Below are 21647 nucleotides of genomic sequence, written 5' to 3'. Positions count from 1 at the left end.
AAAGGGGCGAATAAATGGAATGTATAAAAACAATCTCCCATGTAAACGTAGTATTTAAATCATGTATTTTGAATCAAAGTGGTCTTTTTGTAATATTATCATCAAAAAGAAAATGTATTTATCGTATAAAAAAGGAGCAAGCGGGTGCGAAATATTTCAACTTCCTTACGTCCTTGGTTTAACACTCTATTTGACTTTGTTGTGAAGTGATTTTTACCACACGTAGTTCATTATGACTTTACAAAGTATCAAATCAAAACAAATACATGTCTTTGAATAGATTCTCTTTTTTCTCAACCTGGTGTTATATTTCCATGTGTAAATATTCTTATGAAGTCACACACAAATAAGATGCAACAAGGTATTTTAAAAATTTCTGATAAAGCAAAATCAGCTGTTTTAAAAAACTTTGTCATTCACACAAGCTATTAAAGGGTTTGATTATGCGAGGAGTCTAAAGTATAAAATTATTGCCGCTCATACTTGCGTGAAATACTTGTGACACGGATTACAAGAAGACGTTCAGTTATATATATAATTTGTCACCGAGAATGACATGTAAATATAAGGGAATATACTGATACCGATTTATGCATGTCTTTGTAATGTGTTTTTGAAAGTTAATATAAGTTGAATACATATATTAGATATATACCTATACAGACAAAGGGATAGAAATTTACTTATTTATGTGAGTTGGAATTAATATCACTTTATTTGGTGGAGAAATTTAGTTATGAAGTTGCTGAAATACAATCATTAATACGCATAAGTTCTAGTGAAAGATGGAAATGTGCTAAAAAAAACATCAAAAGGAGTTTAATATAACTTGGAATTAAAACAGATCTTAAGTACGTTTAGTTTTGGATAAACGTACATTTCAGTACAAACAGAAAATTCATCTGTTGATTTATGATAAATGTATTTTGGAATTTTGGAATGCACATTTTGAAAAGAATTCAGATCGTTGGTTTCATAATCAGGTAAATATTTAGGAATTTTGTCACATGTAGTTTTCTTTGTTATGTGTATACCCGCCTTCTCATTGCAGTGAATTGCAAAGGAAGTGCATGTGTGTAAAAATGCATACCTATGAATCAAATAAAAAGACACATTATCTTAAGTATGGCTATATAAATATCGTAAGTAAAAAGTTTCCTTTCATGTATAATACATATATATTTCATATACTTATTTCATGTTTTTCTTTATTTAAAACACATCCTTCTTAAAAGTAAATATATGATTGTACAGGGGTTATAAATTATGATAACGAGCATATTACTAAAATTATATTTTGGTAACACTTTATTTTGGATAGAAAATTGAAGTATGCGAAGTAGTTAAAATGTTCTGGTATTTAAAATGAAGATGAATTGATATATAAGAAAAAGTCTACATTTATATCCTGATTTTTGATAACCCATATAAATCACAACAGAAGTACACACTGTTGTATAACATATGATATAATGATGATCATCAATCTCAGTTAAATGACATTGTCTAATTGATTTTGGCAGCTACTGGATTCATCTTGTTCTTGTGCAGGGAAAGGGAGTGAACTCGTAACACTCGCGTGTCATATGTATACAGTTAAAATTAAAAGTATATTATATCAACATTTTTTAAATCGATAATCCGTATATTACAATTATAATCTTGTCTTTTATTAATTTTTATTTAGTTTTTAATGATAATCCAATACTCAGACAGATATTTTTGCTTTCTCTGTTAATTAAAATGTCTGCATATGGATTAAAAAGAAAACAAAAAAGTATGAACTAAAACACCGTGAGAACGTACAACAAACAACAATGGAAAAACCTTATTAAAAACCAAAATTATCATATACAATAGGGTACAAACGAAATGAAAATGTTAAAGCAATTCGAGATAAACAGAAAGTAGAATTTTTACTTTTAAAGGATTCCTCTTATAGGTAAGGTAAGACATTATGTTCAATTTTTACACTTTAATTGTAAAAGTTAAAAAAGTATCATAATGCAATGTATTCGTTTATTACGTTTGCCAAAGAAATTTTATATATAAATCATTTTAAAAGTGAATACGTCATATACCATGTTATAAGATGTCAGTGTTTTTAAACTATCAATATGCAACCTTTTAAAAAAAGGTATGTATGGTCTTTTAAAGACAGTGTTCCCATGCTGGCACAATTTCTTGTTGAACCAAAGTTTTACTTTTTGAAATTTTCTTAGTCTAGAACTTTATTCAAGAGTCTTAAGATACTTTAAGTTATATTCGATTTCGATTTCCATGTTTCTTTAAGAAACTTTGGTACAATTTTATAACGATTTTAATTTATTCAGAGTCACGAAAATCATGAAATAATTTATTATTTGTATGAGAAAATGGAAAATATATATATTTAATACCTTTATCGAATATAAGTGTGTGTATTTTTTACTAATGTTTTTCTACTAGGTACAAAACATCTCTACTCTTAGCTTTTTAATTAAAGTAAAAAGTTATATACTTCAAATTATGAGATCAAATGTTCATTACATTTTATCAACAGCTCGTGAATTTACTTTAACTAGGTGTTTTGACTATACATATCAAAGTTATGTGATCCAATATTTTGACAACATACTTTTTAACCTACCAAACTACTTTTAGAAAGAAAAAAAATGAGTCTTAAATGTGTACAGTTATATTTCAGAACGTGTTTGATATTAAACTATGTTTCAATTTGTTATAAACGGATGACTTCTGGTTTTTTTTAATAATTCGTCATCACAAATAGTTTAAATAATTCTAAATTGCAAGATAAAATCTTTAATCATTTATATGAAAGTTTTTTTATTACGTAAATTAAAGAATAAGAGATACATGAAGAGTAATTGATTTTCACATTACACTTTTGAAATTGAGACGCGACTTGAAGAGCAGTGTAGTATTTCCTAACTATTTGTACATATTCGATATAGATTTCCCCGCCTTTGTAAACATCGTGGCTTAGAATACGTAACCAAAATAACAAACAACTCTATTTATTCTATTTTTTACTCTATGGTACTTGATCAAAAACTAAAATTCCGATCTAAAACCTCATTAGTTCATTTAAGGTCTAATGTTTGTCCGTCACATCCAGAAATAAGAAAAATGCACCGTAACTGTGACGGGTTTAGAATGTATAACCAAACAATATGGGAAAAAATGTCTTATAAGGCGTCATGAGTTAAATTGTTCACTGCTTCGTCAATATTGAATTTTATTTACGCCTATTTTAGCGTGGTGATAGATTGTGACACCAGCGTTACTATTTTGTCGTTCTAATTAGAGACCGTTAATCAATTTAAATCTTTAACTAATTATTTGATATTGACAAGTTATGCTATTTTTATGATTTTTAGTCATCTATTTTGATGGGACTAATTATTCGAATGTATTCATACCTGTCGTAGTAAGGAAATAACAAACACGTGGATATTGAAACATCTCAAGACCTTGTAGTTACCTTGTAAGTTAAATAATACTAAAACGTACGTTATATTAATGTTTTGAAAAATAGAGAATAGGTATTCAAACTGATAAAATACATTTGGATTTTAAAATGAAAAGTTATCAAGGACAAACGTGTAGAAGTTAAAAATTTAAGTGAGTCTTAATGTAGAAATAAACAACAAAGAAAACATATTTTATAATGATGTACATTCGTTTGATTTGAATTCGGTGAAGTAAAATTTATGACTAACCTCTTAAATTATACTTATAACTCAATCAAGTGTTTTCCTGAAAAAATTTAAGTGGTCACTTATCCATATCATATAAAATAACTATAAACCGGCTTATTTATCGGTAATCCTATCACTTTGATATTAACTCCAACTAAAGACAGACCTCTCGAAGAACGATATTATCAATTATTGGAAACCCAACTTTCTGTCGTAAATGTAACAGGATTTTACCTTTTGTTAATTTGAAGAATGTAAATGACTGCGGGGGATGAAGAAGTCATGAATTAGTGTAATTTTGAGGTTTTTAAGAAAAAGACAAAAATGAACCACCTCCAAGGGCGTGCTTACATTTGTTGAAGGTTTGTTTTGACCACTAACATTTCTGTCCTCATAAGTTAATGCATCATATATTTCCTTTATATTGTATCGATGAATTATCTATCACGAATTTATATTGGAAAATGCTATAAATATTCGACAAATTTATTTATTTTCATTTATTGATATCTTTCAGCATCAAGAATTATTGTGTCTGAGAAGTGTTGCGTGGGAGTCTGCTGCCCTTATGACCCATTCGGATGTGTTATAAAAGTCAGCTCTAGCCGAAAGTTGAAATGGTATTTCCCGTCAGACTGCTAATTCATATATAGTGAACTTATCTGGATATCTCTATGAATACAATGAATGGAATATAATATTATTTAATATGAGAGTGAATGAAACGCGTCAACTAAGTGGACGGTAGCAGTATACAGCTTTAGATCTTATAGTTGCAGAGAACAACCAACGAGTGAAGAAGTTGAAACATCTATAAACCAAACTGAGAAGTTTTTGTTTTAAAGCATAAGACAATAATGTTCCTGACAAAGTTTCCTCGGTTAAGAGGAGACTGATATGGTTTCATTGATATTTCTGCAAGGAGAAAAGACGAAAAAGTACCGTACAAATGTTCGTGAAATGTGTTCTTCGTCAACATTACTAAAGGTTGGTATATATATTTTATAGTTGAATGCATAAGAGCATATTTAATCGTTTATTAACTTTCAGACAACTTTTTTGGAGAGTACGACTTTAAAAAAGTTTGATGAAGAATTCTTCGAAAAGATGTTGTTCTTGGGAAAGTTATAAAGCCGAATTTAGTATCTTATAGGCTTCTTTTTATAATAAGTCCATGCTTATTTTTCACAAATACACACATATACGATAAATTAACCCTTTCTTCATCATTACAAAAAAACTAAACGGTAGACATTGAATAATTCCATATCCACAAAATGCTTATTTTGAACGTAAAGGAATTTTTCGTCGGCTATATTCTTTTAACAACAATATATAACACCAAATTCAAGTCGAACCTTCATCAGGTGTTGTTTGAAAGTTAGATAAAAACAGGAACAGTTTTGGACCAATAATCAAAAGGTCACTTACATAAAAAATGATAATGCAAGGAACAAAGTCTTTGTATGTGTTCTATATGTATAGTGCTTTTGTCCTTGGTGGTCGGTGGCAGAGTTTGTGTTTTATTTCGGTTTGTTGATGTCAACTGACAGATTATCCGTTATCTCCTTAGATCAACTTTGCATGGAAACTGCATGAATCCGAGTTTAAATACAAATCACTCTATAAATTGAAATTGTTTAAATGGCGTTAGTGTTAGAAGCCAGTGGCATACTTGATGCATGATACCTTTGATACTAAATATTACCTACAAATGAAACAATATCTTACCGAATGACCAAGGCGGTATGGTATGCATATCTTACCGAATGACCAAGGCGGTATGGTATGCATATCTTTAAAACGAACTGCACTCTAAAACATTGTTTCTTTGAAGAGGATTATCTAAACGACTTACGTTAGCAAATGGCTGACAAGTTCGTAAATTCATTTTGAACACAAAATTATCGTATTTTTAAGATGTTGTACATTTAAACAAACGTGTTACACGGACTACATAGTATACCATATAGCACAGACAAAACTCTCTAAAACTATCTTACACGATTATAGACATTTAAAGCGTAATTTATGTAATGAGGCTAACATTACGCTTTCAAATAATGTTGCATTCATGTTGACCTGAATTCTGGAACATTGTCTCCAAACGATTGCCCCAGGCACGCGCGCCAATTACCGTTCTGTCAAATACATGTACTTTAAATACACAGAAAATAGCAAAAACTTACAATACGATTAAAGTTTATAAATGTTCACAAATTTATTTCTTTAAAAGTAAATTACAAAGAGACAGTTAGGCTTTAACCACAAACATTTATTACAGAATGGATGTATAATGTGTTCATGTCAACTAAGACACAAGGTCACTATTAGTAGCCTATTATGTAACACTGCTTGTTACTTTAGTAGTCAAACCTGAATACAAGATAATATAAAATATTAGCTGTTGGTTTTCAATGGTTAAACAAGTCAAATAAAGTAGTATTCATTTTTTTCTCTTCTGAAAACACAGATTTAAGAATGGCGACATTAGATTCAAATATGCATGATAGTAAGCTTCGCTGGGGGTAACTGTTTTTGTATTCGGAAAATGTTTAGGGTCGTTTTCCCCTTTTCTTAAATATTTTTAAACATTACTCTATTTTTTTTATTATTAATTTTTACCCTTCATTATTCTCCATACTTGATAGTTTTTGGTCTATTTTTCATTTTTAGACCCTGCATTCCGTATTGTTTTTTGAACTTTATTCTCTATTCTGTGTAAACCCCAGCCAGACCCTCTTGATGCTAAAATATTTCAATAACTATGCAACTTAAAAAAAATACGCACCTTTTATGCATGGTATCAAATAGAGTCCGGACTTTTAATTTTTTGTTATTTCCCTGATACTTTACGTTGCTCGAGTATTTATAGGTTTATATCAATAAAATATCACGACTTTTTACATCGTTTTACTTGACTCTTATTCAATTCAACGGCTACTTTTCATTTTAGTCTTTATTTATTTTTTTGTTGTGTTTTGTTACCTTGCCTTCTTATACCACATGAAAGATAGCGCTTTCAAATTAATCTATTTAAACTGGTTGTAAAATATACGTGTTAACTTTTCTTGTAAATTACCCTTTTTAAACTCAAAGAAACAGTCCTAAACAGTAGAGATTGGAATAGTTTGACCTTGGATAGTATTATAAGTTATAATAAACCACTTAATAAGTGTCTATCTTAGATATGAATTCATTGATTTTTCAGACAAATGAAATGCAATAGGAATGTCCACCGACGCATTTTATGTAAACATATCTACAAGCAAAAACAAACTAAAATAAATCTGATTTTGTCCAATTCATTTTCTCCTATGCAGTATAATAAACAAGTTGTCAGAAAAGCAAACGTTGAAGAGTCTGAGAAAATCAAATCAGAGCTGACTCTATCTGATTTTTGATTGGAAGCATTGAGTCCAAAAACTGGTAATCAAAACGATTACGAAATCCCACGTGCCGTTTTGATATCATTAACTATGTAACTTTCCCCAGTTAGTGTCTAGATGCTTTTAACCTATAGCGAGCTGAAAGGCAAACAGAAAACATGAATGAAATAATTCAATAATTGCAAATAGCATCAAATGGTAATAAAAAGACGTTTTGTATGAAATATTTATTGAAATCGTGATACAAAATCTAGACAAATTTTTCCAGTTGAGCAAAATACTAAAAGGTTTTAAAAATTAAATGAGAAACAAAAAAATCTTGATTTGAAAATTCTTGTGTAGTACGTTGATCCTTTGATTCAACAACAAAACTTAATTTTTGCATGCCAAAAAGTTCGATGTCATTGTATCGATATTCAATGGCCATATAAGAAATTAATAAGTTAAACTTGAACGTCCTGTCATCGTCTTAATTTGCATAGAAATCTCATTTGAAAGTTAAAAATTGCAGTTCCAAACACTGAATTTTAATGTTTTACTTATCTTTATCTACAAAATACAACACAGTTGTCATAAACAGGGACAGAGAGACAATCCGACATAAATTCAATACTTACACTACTATTTGCTCATTACAAGTTAATCTTTAATTGTGAACTATTAAATAAAATAAATCTTGAAAGTTGCTGAAAAAAATGCAATGACCAGAACGGACCGACATCAATTGAATCGATTGTTTTGTTATTTATCGATGATTGATTGTTCCGTGCTTAACGTCCGGTGGTGAATATTTCATGCAAATTCAGAACGAATTATAAATCGATATCCCTTTTATATTTTGTTACATACTTATTTTAAATAGTGCAATTTTTGCATCGTTATGAGTTGTATAGGTTTAAATAGTCTTAAAATTACATAACATAATTACAAATGATCATAACGTACTTCTAGTTAATAAAATTCCGTTCGCCATTAGCTTATTAATAAAATCTAACTTTCATAACAGTACTTTGATAAAAATAAACAATATATATATAATACTTTTAATCATCAACGACTGTTATAAATTACAACAATCAAATAATTTGTGTTTATTTTCGAATCATTTTAGAGTTATGTTACCCAAACCACAGAACATTTAAAATCTTGTTTCTTGTGAAACATATGTATAAATTCGTTTTCCTATACTTCATAAGAAAGTTTGTGTGATTGTCTATGCCTTTGTTTTCTCAAGCTTGAGATTAAAACAACTCAATACGAGAATATATATAACGTATTTGTCTATTGATTACAACTATATTTGCTAGCGTTGAGAATTTTGGAGGAAACCTGACGCTGACCAAAAGACGTGTCCTTGTACAAGTTATGATTCATCCCGCGATGTCTTACTCATAGTTCTGATCAATACAGTTATAATATAAGTGTCAAACACAATCAAATCTTGACAAATGTTTGAAGAGTAAATTGGAAGTATTATGTATAGTCTACATTAACTGAATGATTCTATCAAAGTTTTCCTAATAGAACAGTGATATATACCAGACTTGGTATACGTCGTGCCTAACTGTTCCCATTGGGTGAAAGTCAAGGGGAAAACAATGACGGAAAACTGTTTTGTTGATTCTAAAGTTACCCAAGAGATTATTATCGTTATAGGCTTTCAACTCTAGATAAATATCAGAAGATCAAATGAAAAAAAATCAAATATACACTTCCATATATAGACTATTTTATTATTTGTTTTCTCGCCTTCAACCTCTGGTCTGGAATGTGTAGTCATTTAATTACAATTTCTGCACATTAAAGTCAAATAAGATAGATTATGCGACGGAGCATTATTACAAGTGTCATAACTTGCGCTTTTTAGTTTTTAAAGTAATTGAAAACCGCAATTCAAAACACCCACAACCAATGTTAAGTTGTTGAAGTGGGGGTACTTAAAGAGACAAACGCTGATACTATATCCCTATCACTGAGTCAACATTGATTCATTTAATAACTGATTCACGGACTTAAACTTTTTGCGTCGAAAAATTCAAAAATGAAGATTAATAAATTCAATTTTTTGAGATTTTCATTGCCGATTAAGGTCATATATTCGTTTGACTACCGCACAAGTTTTATGCTGGCAACTTGCGATTGAAGGTGTCGTTTTTAGAATTTTACAGTAAAATTCAGAAAATACCGGGATAAAGCTGAATACAATCAGAGATATAGTCCAGAGAATGGTGACCAGTCGATATTAAAAGAAAATCTATCGTTATATAGATACGAAGATTTGTATCATATGCATATAAATACTCTTCATTACAATATATAATTGTAATGATTGTATTGAAACATAAACCGTCGAGGTTAGAAATTACATTTTTGATTGTTTGTTGAAAATAATCTTTTACCAGGCGGAAAAAAAATGTTCATTTTATATTCTTTATCATTAACCATGCATATGTAGTAAATCGTTTTTTCATGAATAGACTCTTACTCTATAATTCAATAATCACTAATCAATGTTCTTCTTTTCCAGATCAAGGGAATCAAAGAGCTTGCTTATTTCGTATTGTTATCCGTGATGCTGACGAGCTCATCGCTGGCCGCCCCAAATCGAGGCTATACGAATATTGATGCTGGTGGTCAACAAGGAATATTATTTCACAATTGTAGAGAAGTGGACTTCGAACATTTACAATATCTAATGGGCAGTTCGTTCGACTCGAAAAGAATGGCAATAGATAAGAAAAACATAGATCATAATTCATTCACTGAAAGATCAATTTCAAATGCATTAGACAATGAAATAGACGATGATAATTCAGACTATTTAAATGATATGCCATATTCAAACACAGACGACGATGAATTCGGAGACTTTTCTGATTTAGAACGTTCTGAAAATGGACTAGATGCACAAGATGATGAAGGCTCAAAGCCGGATCAAAATTCAATAAATTATATGCGCCGGAAGCGACAAACAAAAAGTAACTATGTTAACGAAGACAATGAAATAGATAGAATTAGATCATCACGTAAAAATTCAGGTGAAAAACCTCAAAAGAAATTATTTAGTGATTTAAAAAAGTTTATTCGAAAGTCTAAAAAAGGCCGAAAGGTGAAAAAATTGCCATGGGCTTGTCATTTGCAACAACAGTGGGTTAAAAGGAAAGACACTTATCCACCATTCCTTTTATCAGGATCATGTCAAAGTCAAAAAAAGTGTTTCTATAATTTGTATGACTGTAAACCAGTACTATATGGTGTCAAAATATTACGAAGAGATCCTTCTAGGTGTAATCCTATTCCGGCATTGGGAAATAGCACAGTGTACGAGGAGGTATGGATCAAAGAACAAGTTGACGTCACGACGGGGTGTGAATGTGGCATAGGAAAGAACCGTAAGTCACGACGGAGGAAGAATAAAGGACGACCATAATATTTTCACATTCCCTTCATGCGAAATATAGATTTTAATTCCAGTATATGTGATGCCGACGAGAAATCCACACAGTGGAAGTTAAGAAAACTCACCGGAGTAAACTATTTTTATATACATAACCAGTGCAATGTATTTCCCAAGTGTTACTGTTGTGATATTCAAATGTTATTTCGCATTTACTTCCATATTTACTGCCAAAGTTAAGACATTCCTTAATGCTCTGTTGGACTAGAGGCTACAACACTTAATTTCAGAAATCCAAAATCCGTAGCGATAGGGATTGAACTGTGATCGTGTGTTCAGCAAATATCATTTGTTATTTATACATTTAAACTTTTGCGGGTAAACTGGACCTTATATCGTTGTAATACATCCGATTCGGCAGACCGGAAGTGTACAAACATTTGATATAAGTTTTGTTAAATAAACCGACATCGGCAGTGTTTGCTGAATATAAAAGACATTCCTGTTTATAGTTGTTAATTAGGAATGGGTTCATAATGAAAGCACTATTGGTGCTGAGAAAGATTTAAGGCCAGCAAAGAAACTCGTGTTTCTCAAAGTATTTATCCAATGGCGTGAATGAGAGAATGTTTGTTGATGAATGTTTGTCCTTGTTAATACTTATTTAAATTATTGTTGTATATTTCTACAAAGTAAAATACAGTTATAAAACTATAATTTTGTGTTTGAAGTTACTTTGACTGTAAGGCATACCAAAGAACGAACGTAATATTTCCCTAAAGTACAAACACGCAAATTATAGGTGTAAATCTTAAATTAGCCACAAAAATAACCATATTTATATATGATTTGATATCTTAATTTTAAACCAAATATTATCGTCTCGAGCAATTAGGTGCTTATTTGGATATTTAAGTTTTCTAAGCACGAGTTCCTCATTTAATATAGGTCGAAATGAAATGTGTATATGGAACTGCTGCATACCAAATACAACTAAGAAAGAAAAAAAAATCAAGAATGTTATTTTCACTACTATAACCTATCTTGATACTCCAATAACACTTACTTTTGAAGATCAAGTAATTAAAATGTTCTTGCATCATACTTGTAGCTGTAATACAAAATACTTTTATCTGCAGTGTTTCAGTATTCTTGAAAGAATGCTCTGTGAAGGACATATTCTCACACACCATGTATGCTGTCCACAAAGCCAAAGTAAAACAATAGAACTACCGGGATATGTGTGTAAAATACACTCTTTGTATAAAGATATGTGTGTAAAATACACTCTTTGTATAAGATGAGATTGATTGATTTTAGATTTATTATGCTGCATCAGCTCATTGATTGGTTCATTGTTTTACGCTGCAACAGCACAAAACGGTAAATCGCGACAAGACGTGGTGCGATTGGAACTTTCAATCAGGGAACAAATGTCATAGAACTTATCACCAATTAATCACTGTACGACCTTCAACAATGACCATAACCAATGTTGTACTCAGCTGTACAAGTTTTCCCTCGAAGTATTTGAGTAGAATGATTTGATGTGATACTTAATACGACACGGACAGAAAGACTGCAAAACAAAAAACACATACACGAGACGCATTATATGAAAGACATGGAATAAAAAAACATTACTACTAAAAATGTTTTACTTCTTTCGCATTTTTTCCGGTTTGAATCCCGATGTTAATAGTTTGAAGGGTTTGGGGTATTGATTTTTATTCCATGTGATTTTTTGTAAGTCTGTTGAATCTCGTTGTAACAGTTTAAGACTCGTATCGTTGGTCTGTTGGGTATTTGTGTCGTTGGTTGTTATATTTTGGTTATTTGCGTGGTTATGTTATTGCCTGTTGGCTATTTGTGACGTAGATTTGTTGTCTTTTGGTTATTTTGTGTCGATGGGTTGTTGTCCTTTGGTTATTTGTTGTCTGTTGGTTCCTTATGTCGTTGGTTTGTTGTCTTTTGGTTATTCGTGTCGTTGGTTTGTTGTCTGTTGGTTATTTAAGTCGTTGGATTGTTATCTGTCGTTGGGTTGTTGTCTTTTGGTTATTTGTGCCATTCATTTGTTGTCTGCTGGGTTGTTGTCTTTTGGTTATTCGTGTCGTTGGTTTGTTGTCTGTTGATTATTTGTCTCTTTGAATTGTTGACTGTTGGTTATTTATGTCGTTGGATTGTTGTCTGTAGTTATTTGTGTCGTTGGGTTGTTGTCTTTTGGTATTTGGGTCGTTGCATGGTTGTCTCCTTGTCAGTTATCCTGCATCTTCTTATTCCTACTAATCTAGACGTCTTTTAACTATACACATTCTTTACTGAATAAATTGTGCATTACAAATTTAAAACTTTACAAACCATTACAATAACTTTGAAACACAGACACAATACCAGCTTACCTCGCTTACAGAGTGAACATATTAATTAAGAATTCCACATAAACACAGTGTCTTATAGAATGCTAATATCAATTTAGAACGCACACTAGCACATTGTCTTATAGGAGGAACACATAAAGTTGGGAACCCACATTAACACATTGTCTTATAGGAGGAACATATTGATTTAAAAACCCACATTAACACATTTTCTTATAGAAAGAACATATTAATTTAGAAACCCACATTAATACATTGTCTTATACATATAGATGGAACATATCAATTTAGAACCCACATTAACACATTGTCTAATAGGAGGAACACATAAAGTTGGGAACCCACATTAACACCTTGTCTAATAGAAGGAACATATTAAATGGAAAAGCACATTAACACCTTGTCTTATAGAAGGAACATATTGATTTCTAAACGCACATTAAAACCTTGTCTATACATATAGATGGACCATATTAATTTAACACGTGGTTTTATAGGAGGAACATATTAAGTTGGAAACGCACATTAACACCTTGTCTTATAGAAGGAACATATTGCTTTCTAAACGCACATTAAAACCTTGTCTATACATATAGATGGACCATATTAATTTAACACGTGGTTTTATAGGAGGAACATATTAAGTTGGAAACGCACATTAAAACCTTGTCTATACATATAGATGGACCATATTAATTTAACACGTGGTTTTATAGGAGGAACATATTAAGTTGGAAACGCACATTAACACCTTGTCTTATAGGATGAACATATTAGTTTGGAAAGATACATGAACACCTTGTCTTAAAGCTAAATATAAAAATAAGGAGATGTATTTAGTTGTCAATGAGACAACTATCAAAATGCCGTGAATGCAAGTAGAGAATAGTCATCATACAGCCTTCAAAAACGAGCAAAACCCATACCGTTATGCTAGTTACTAAAGGCACCAACATAACAAAATGTGAAATAATTCAAACGAGGAAACAAACGGCCTGATCTATAACATAATAAAAACACACTCCAAAAACCAAATATGACAAACAAACCAACGACAACCATTGAATTACAGCTCCTGACTTGGAACAGGCACTCTAAAAATGGGGCGGAGTTAATCATGTTTGTGATAGCTCAGCATTCCTCCCCTAAGCTGGGACATTGTGATATCACAAGGACGAACGGTAAAAATCAGTTACAAATAGCTAAACTCAATAGAAATAGATCGGTACGATGTACTGGCTTAACTCAATAGATCGGTACGATGTACTGGATTAACTCAATAGATCGGTACGATGTACTGGATTAACTCAATAGATCGGTACAATGTACATACAAAAAATAAAACCCACATACAAATGAAATCAATAGACACAACGCACTAATAGAAGAGTACTTGCAGATACTGGAAGCTAGTTCAAAGGCAATTACAACTAATAAATAAATCATGTTCTCCCAGACTGTAGTATCAGTCAGTACATATTCAACGGATAGTACAAATGGATCGTTTCTTAATTTACAGTCTGGCTCTATAGACAACATCAGCGTAAACATTAGCATGTGCTATCCCGTTACAAAAAGAATTCTATGATTACAGCCAAACTTCAAAACTAAATATTTGTATCTCTAAAAGAATTTAGTAAATGTATTAAGTCATGTGCATAAATCCCTGATTTAACAATTTAGAAGTTATACATTCATTCCTTTCTATATTTATTATGTCTGTTTTGTTCACGCATCGTTGTAAATATAACGGAATTTGATGAGACTGTCGTACAAGTGAGAGGTTAAGCGCTATACAACCAGGTTCAATCCACCATTTTCTACATTTGAAAATGCCTGTACTAAGTCAGGAATATGAAAGTTGTTGTCCATTCGTTTGATGTGTTTTGTCATTGATTTTGCCATGTGATTAGGGACTTTCTGATTAAATTTTCCTCAGAGTACAGTATTTTTGTGATTCTACTTTTCCCAGTGGTAGTCAAATTTCCCACTTTCCATCCTGGTCCATCCACTTCGCAGTACCTAATGTTGTAATGCTTATTTTGATTACCGTCGTGAAAATTTGTCCCGGACGTTAAGCAAATCGGAGTATCAATCAAGCAATTGCCTAAGTAGTAGTTCATGTGATTCCGCTGTTTTTTTCTCCATGTTTTATCTGATCTTTGGAACATACGTACATTTTATTTTAGAAATTCGACAAATTATCTATGTTCTATGGCGAACACTGAGTTTTCATTTTCTCCTTTCAAGTCTTAAAAAGTTAAATCTGACCCAAAAGCTGACCCATATTCTGATGATTACTCATATCAGTCTACACGTCATTTCTAAGCAGGTTTCATAGACGTGTGTACTTCTCCTTAAAACTATCCCCATCAAGTATTGAAGATAAAACCCTTACTTTACAACCCCTGCAGTTTTCATCAACGCCTCAGATCCTTTATTAATGTAATTTTCTATCCTTTTCATTCCGTTATTTTACTAAACTATTTATTTTAGTTTCAGTTTATACTATGCAAATGAAAGATAACGCATGCGAAGCAAGAAATCTTATGCTACAGACGTTCTAATCTTGGCATCAGTTTACCTTAACTCCCCGGAAGTTCCAGGTTCCTATCTAAATACTACGCAACGCTACTGTGATGCAATAAAGAAAAACAGTTCCGGAACGGAATCGATCAATGAATTGAGTTTGCAGTATTTCCTTATAGGGAAGACAAGAAAGGTCCTCAGAAGAATGTTGTGATATAAATCACATCACAACTGTGTGTGTATTGGAAAGGTAACTACTTGTACATAGGTTTCTGTTTGATATGATACGTGAAGTCATTAACTCTCAATTCTATTGTTGACAATGTTACGTCATTTTAGACCTCTGCAGATGGTATGCAGGTAAACAACATTAACTTTACCATTGATAAAAACATTATCGGATTGAACCTATGCATCTTTTAACCATAACATGAAATAGATGTTTCAAATCGTGCAAAATCGTCAGGGGGAATATTATATTTTAAATTAAAACTGGCTGGATTGTAATTATTTATACAAAACTCTGAAAAATATTCAAATCTTTGAGATAAAGTAACTTGTAACAATAAAACCAGTATCATATTTCAGATCCCACTATACATGTAACACATCAGCGATACCTCGTGCTGAATAAGAAAGGTCACATTCAGCACACAGTCGAGGTGTTGCCCTTCAAGCGGTGTCTGCATTTTTCGAATTAATGTGAACCTCCAAAAAGACAAATGGACAAGAGTCGCATTGCAATTGTAGGGAAGTATTCAGTTTAAGTCATTAAATTGAATAATGATACAGGAACATGTAACAGAGGTAACTTGTATCACATTGAACGCTGATATAAAATTACGATCTTATAAAATCCGATCTTATTTTCTAGTTTGTAAATGTTCCTGTTGTCGAAAAAATATTTGGAAGATCTGTATCAAATCATGCTTGATCACGTTTAGTCACTGAGTAAAAATTAGACATCTTGCTGAAAAGCCGTTTACTCAAAGAAAATTACGAATATAAAAAATAGAAGATGTGGTACGATGGTCAAATAAGACAAATATCCATCAAATTTCAAATGAAGTGGATGTAAGCAATTATAGGCAACTGCATGGCCTTCAACAATGAAAAACATCATATCTTAAAGTCGGCTATAAAAGTCCCCGTCATAAAAGAAATAAGAAAAATTCAAATGAGAAAACTTATGACCTAATGTATAACAAAATAATTTACAAAAATCAAATATGACAGGCAAGAACCAATGACAAGCATTAGACTACAGATTCCTCACTTGGAACATATATAATGTGAATTGGTTAAACATGTTTGTCACTGCTCAACCCTGCCTCTAACCTTGGATAGTTATACTATAACACGGCATAAAAACAAACTATTAAAATGAATTGAAAACAGTTCAACTAATTAGATCGATAAAAAGCAGCAAAAACATCTAACAAAAACACAAGCCGGACGTGACAGGATATATATACATCCATGCCAACAAAAAAAAATACACAAAGTACAGATCTGAGTGTACTAGCATTACTGACAACTAGTCCAAGGCCAATAACAACTAATAAGAAAGCATGTATCTAAGACAAAAATATCTCAGGACACATCCAACATCTAAATGATTTTGGATAAAGACATCATTAACAGACATAGAAAAACATAATCCTGTGAAATGCCAAAACATCGGTAACGCATATTGTAGTGCCGTGAAAGTGCATATGTGCATAACAACAATATGTAGAAGTATTTGTCACAAAATCCCTGACTTAAGAAATGAGCTTTTATAGTTTTATACATAGATAACGCTCATTCTAATGCAATTATTTTGTATCAATGGTTCTGATTGGATGACAGTAAGCGTAAAATTCTCTATCTCCTTGTCTGTAACTATTAAGGAAGCCGACATTTTTAATTGCTGAATGTATTGACATGTAATTTCTACAATAATAAGCCAAAAAACTCACATGTTGCACCTAAAAATCTTCTTTTTATCAAATTTTATTACATTCTGAAGCGGCACAGAAGCCAGAAAACGCCCGGTGTTTATGTTTGACACCGGAAGCATACCTACGACGTCACCTAGTGTAGGAACCAAAGAAGATAACATCTTTTCGCGGAATTTTCTTTAATGAAGATTTTATACTGAAATAATGATAGAAATTTAATTATGAACTTGTTTTGCATTAGAATAGAGATAACCGTATTGTATTTGAAGCTTTGCGGACGTCCATCGGTAGTTTTACTGTCGAAAATACCCGTTTACCTGTCTCCGCTACGCGTCGCCAGGTTAACTAAATTTGCGACAGTAAAACTACCGATGGACGTCCTTAAAGCTTCAAATACAATACAGTTATCTCTTAATTGAAATCCAAAATGTCACTTCAGACATGGGCATAGTGAACGAGTTGGGATATATAAACAACGTAAGACGACGCCAAAGGAACATCACCGTCCAAAATGCAAGGGAAAGAAAAAAAACTTCCCTTTTGTCGTATTTTTTTGTGTAGAGTTTCTGGTATAAAACTGTAATATCTAAATCTCGAAAAGGACAGTTATTGCTGTTAATGTTTGATTTATTTACAGTAAATTCCTCTGTGTAAGTTTCGGCATATATTTTTCATTACTGTAGAAAGTTTTATATTTCTATTAAATTTATTTGCAATCAGATTTATAAAAGAACAATTTGATTAGATATAAAAACTATTTTGAGTTAGAATTTGAAATGTGTATGTAATGACCATAATAACAATGAATCATTGTTTAAAGAAAGAATAGATAGCAATAGGTCTTACGTTTGAAAATAAGCATACATTTCAACTTCCTACAAAATTCAATAAAAAATCAGTCTACTTTCCATTGGTTTCTCAGATCGGAAACAAACAGTCGATGCGTCGACAAGTAAGATAAATAGACAATATGTTTGTTGTTTGTTATTACAAATGAATACATGTATATGTGACATATATATTAAGTGCGGGAGGCCTCAATGTGGTTCATTTGAAGACGATTATGTAATGTTGTACCACGATCTTCAATTGATGTCAATTTGTATGTGACTGTCATACTAGTGAGCGGTTTAGCTAGCTATGAAAAAAGGTTTAATCCACAATTTTCTACATAAGAAAATGCCTGTACCAAGTCAGGAATATGACAGTTGTTATCCGTTCATTTGATGTGTTTGAGCTTTTCATTTTGCAAATTCCATAGGGACTTCCCGTTTAGAATTTTTCTCGGCGTTCGGTAGTTTTGTTATATTTAATAACCTTTAGTGTACATGTTTAAACATCAACTATTTTTCAAAAGCTCGACAAGAGTTGATTCATTTTCTTTTCTTACACAGTTATTCAAACTAGAAGTTCTTTCAATACATCATGAGAATAAAGATTTATTATTGGGGTCAAAATAGGACCCTTACCGAATTACTCATTTTCCTGACAACAACAGGTTGATTTCGAAAAAAATTATTATGTGAATCTATGTTACTAGAGTGAACATGAAAATATAATGATGACATTGAAAATCGCATTTCGTCGTTTTTTATGTATATTCTTACAAATAGTCAAATGAAAAAATATACTGTTGACATATATGTAATGTTCGTTGACCTGATTTACGCCGATTTAATCTGTACATACTACTTTTTTTCACATTGTAGACTCTTTAATTATAAGAAAAAGCTTTCCACCGAGAAAACTAATACGTCATTACATTTTTTACCTCATGACTTATGATCACTTTATTTAATAAAGTCATTTTCGTACAATAAAGACTTCATCTACATGTAACTTTAAATTTCCATTTTCTAAATTTCTAAACTAAAATCTATGCATCTTTTCTAAACTGAAAAATTCCTTTCCGCAATGTTGGCTAGATGTCAACTGTCACAGTGTAATATTTTAACTCTAATTGTCTTATTAAAAGCTCGGAATCTCGTTTTCATCTCAATCTCAGTATCTTCCATTTATTGTCAGTAAATGAGGCATGACGGGAATGGCCGCTTGCATCAGTGCTCCTCCATGGTATACAGCACAAGGTCGTAAGGGTATAGAATCATCACTCATATCATTCTAATCTTTCTGGTAACTCAACCAGTACTGAATCAGTTCTATAATATACATCATATGTATCATTATTATAGTTTTAGAAGTTGTACAGTGGGGAATTTACTATTTCATCCATTTTATAATCCAATATATTAATAAAATAAAAATAAATTTTGTAAATATGATAGTTTATATATTATAATTGGAAAATCTCGAAAGGTAAGAATAAAAAGTCTGTTGAAAGTTGATGCCCCGCCCTCAATTACTTTATAGATGTTTACCTAAAGAGGCATAACCCAAGTACAAACAGTATTTTAGATAAATTCATACGTCTGAAGAAAATTTTAAAAAGCGGTATAGTTAGAATTTACATTAGGGTATAAATTTTAGATACATTTTCGTAGTGCAGTATATATTTAAAGAAATTCATCATTGTATGTATTAAAAAAACAAAAACGAAAAAACTTTGAATGAAGAATACGTTACCAGTATTGACAAAAACAAAACATTTGAAACACACTACAACTTTTATTGTACCCACATATCTTTAAAAAAAAAATGCGTATTGTTTAGTAAAACAAGATAAAATAAATGACAGACTATATATAGAATAACCATACATTGTCTCGAAATATCAATGTTATTTGTACAAGGCTTAGAAACAGGTAGAAAGCGAGGCTGTGCCGAGCATTTCTACCTGTTTCGAGCCGAGTACAAATAACCGATTGATATTTCGAGACAATGCATGGTTATTCTTTATATACTGCAACTCTTATAAGTGTTCTAAATGAAGTATTTAGGGTAAAAACCATCATTTTTTAATTTGAAGCGGACGACGTAAAATTTCCGCGAACCTGTATGTTTTATTGACGTCATAAATAAAACTCTACGGAAACGCATTGTCAACGTCATAGACAAGGTGATATACGGTCAGTGACTGTATATCACATATGAATATACAGTCAATGCAATTTGACTGCTCAAATAGGACAGCTGCAGTATATAATAAACTAAGTTGCCGAAACCTAGCTGTGATTGCATTGTTATATCACAGAATGGTTATGCCAGTAAAAACTTATCAATTTCCAATAAATATATAATTGTACAGATAGAAATTTGGTTCAAATGGACCAACTTTTTTTTAAAGTACGTTAGGCTAAAACACATAATAGCCAAGATTACAAAAATGGAAACAACCTTTGAGGATAATAGCGTAAACAGTTTTCTCTCATAAACCTGTATCTTTAAGTTGGTTTTAATTGCACTAGTGGGTTTCTTTCCTTATTTTTAAACGGTAGGGCGCTTTTCTTCACCATGCAAAAGATGGGCGAAAAATATCAAAGGAACATTCAAACTCATAAATCGAAAACAAAATGACAGCGTCAGGTCTAAAAAAGAAAAAGGCAAACACAAAAACGATAGCACACAAAACAAATCATAAAAAATAAAGACTAAACAACACGAACTCCACCAAAAATTGGGGATAATCTTAATCTCAGCCAATATCACACGATTATTTTTTCTTCAATAGTTTTCACAGTTTTCCAATGTAAGGAGGTCGTTTTTCTACCAGTATATTGTTGTGTACTGAGAATTAATGCTTTAAGGTGGTATGGGAGTCTAAAAATAAAAATAATCGAATTTGTTCATGATACTACTTTGCCAAAACATAGTATCTATTGATACATGTTCAAAAATATAATAAAACTGATAGGTCACCGCGCATTTTCTCAAGCTACAGGTTGTGACAAAATGACATTTTGTTTGGATTATACAGGAAAAAACACCACTTTGTGATTAGAAACTAAACAAAATGATAGAATTGTGAAATAAATTAGGAAGAGAAAGCTTTCAGACAATGCTTTGAGAATATCAAAAGAAAAGATAGGGTCACCGTACGGTTTTTCCAGCTAAAATACAAAATACGAAAATTCCATGTAGATTCCTTCAGAAAATGCATTGTTTAAGAGATACCTCCCCTTAAAATACCATTTTTTTTGTTAATAAAAAACAACCAAAAAAAATCTACACTTATAAAAATATTAATATTTATAAGTTCTTATAAATTGGTTCTTTAAAATAGAAATTCACATTAAATATCTGCATTCCTGCATCAAATTTTGCCAACTTGATAGAAAAAAATTGGATTTAGGTTCTCTGTTTTTTTACAATCCAAGATGGCGGAAGACACCCATACCACCTTAAGTTGTATC

The 21647-nt window shown here is 31.4% G+C and overlaps 1 protein-coding gene across 2 annotated transcripts in view; it reads left to right on the top strand.

Annotated features, from left to right (window-relative positions):
- The window catches only part of LOC139529924 (uncharacterized), a 37257-nt gene extending 26053 nt beyond the window's left edge, over positions 1–11204 (top strand). Inside the window, exons 1-3 of one of the 2 annotated variants that reach the window (XM_071325915.1) lie at positions 314–983; positions 4219–4688; positions 9618–11204. In XM_071325915.1, coding sequence (XP_071182016.1) covers positions 4599–4688; positions 9618–10520 — 993 coding nt within the window. In that variant the 5' untranslated portion in view covers positions 314–983; positions 4219–4598 and the 3' untranslated portion in view covers positions 10521–11204. Of the gene's footprint in view, positions 1–313; positions 984–4218; positions 4689–9617 lie in introns of those variants that run through there. The other variant, XM_071325909.1, reaches the window with a different exon arrangement.
- The last annotated feature ends 10443 nt before the right edge of the window (positions 11205–21647 follow it).

The sequence above is a fragment of the Mytilus edulis genome, chromosome 1 (genome assembly GCF_963676685.1).
Source record: "Mytilus edulis chromosome 1, xbMytEdul2.2, whole genome shotgun sequence".
In the NCBI taxonomy this organism is placed as follows: domain Eukaryota; kingdom Metazoa; phylum Mollusca; class Bivalvia; order Mytilida; family Mytilidae; genus Mytilus; species Mytilus edulis.
The sequence above is the reverse complement of the archived record's forward strand: the minus strand, read 5'-3'. Positions and strand labels throughout refer to the sequence as shown.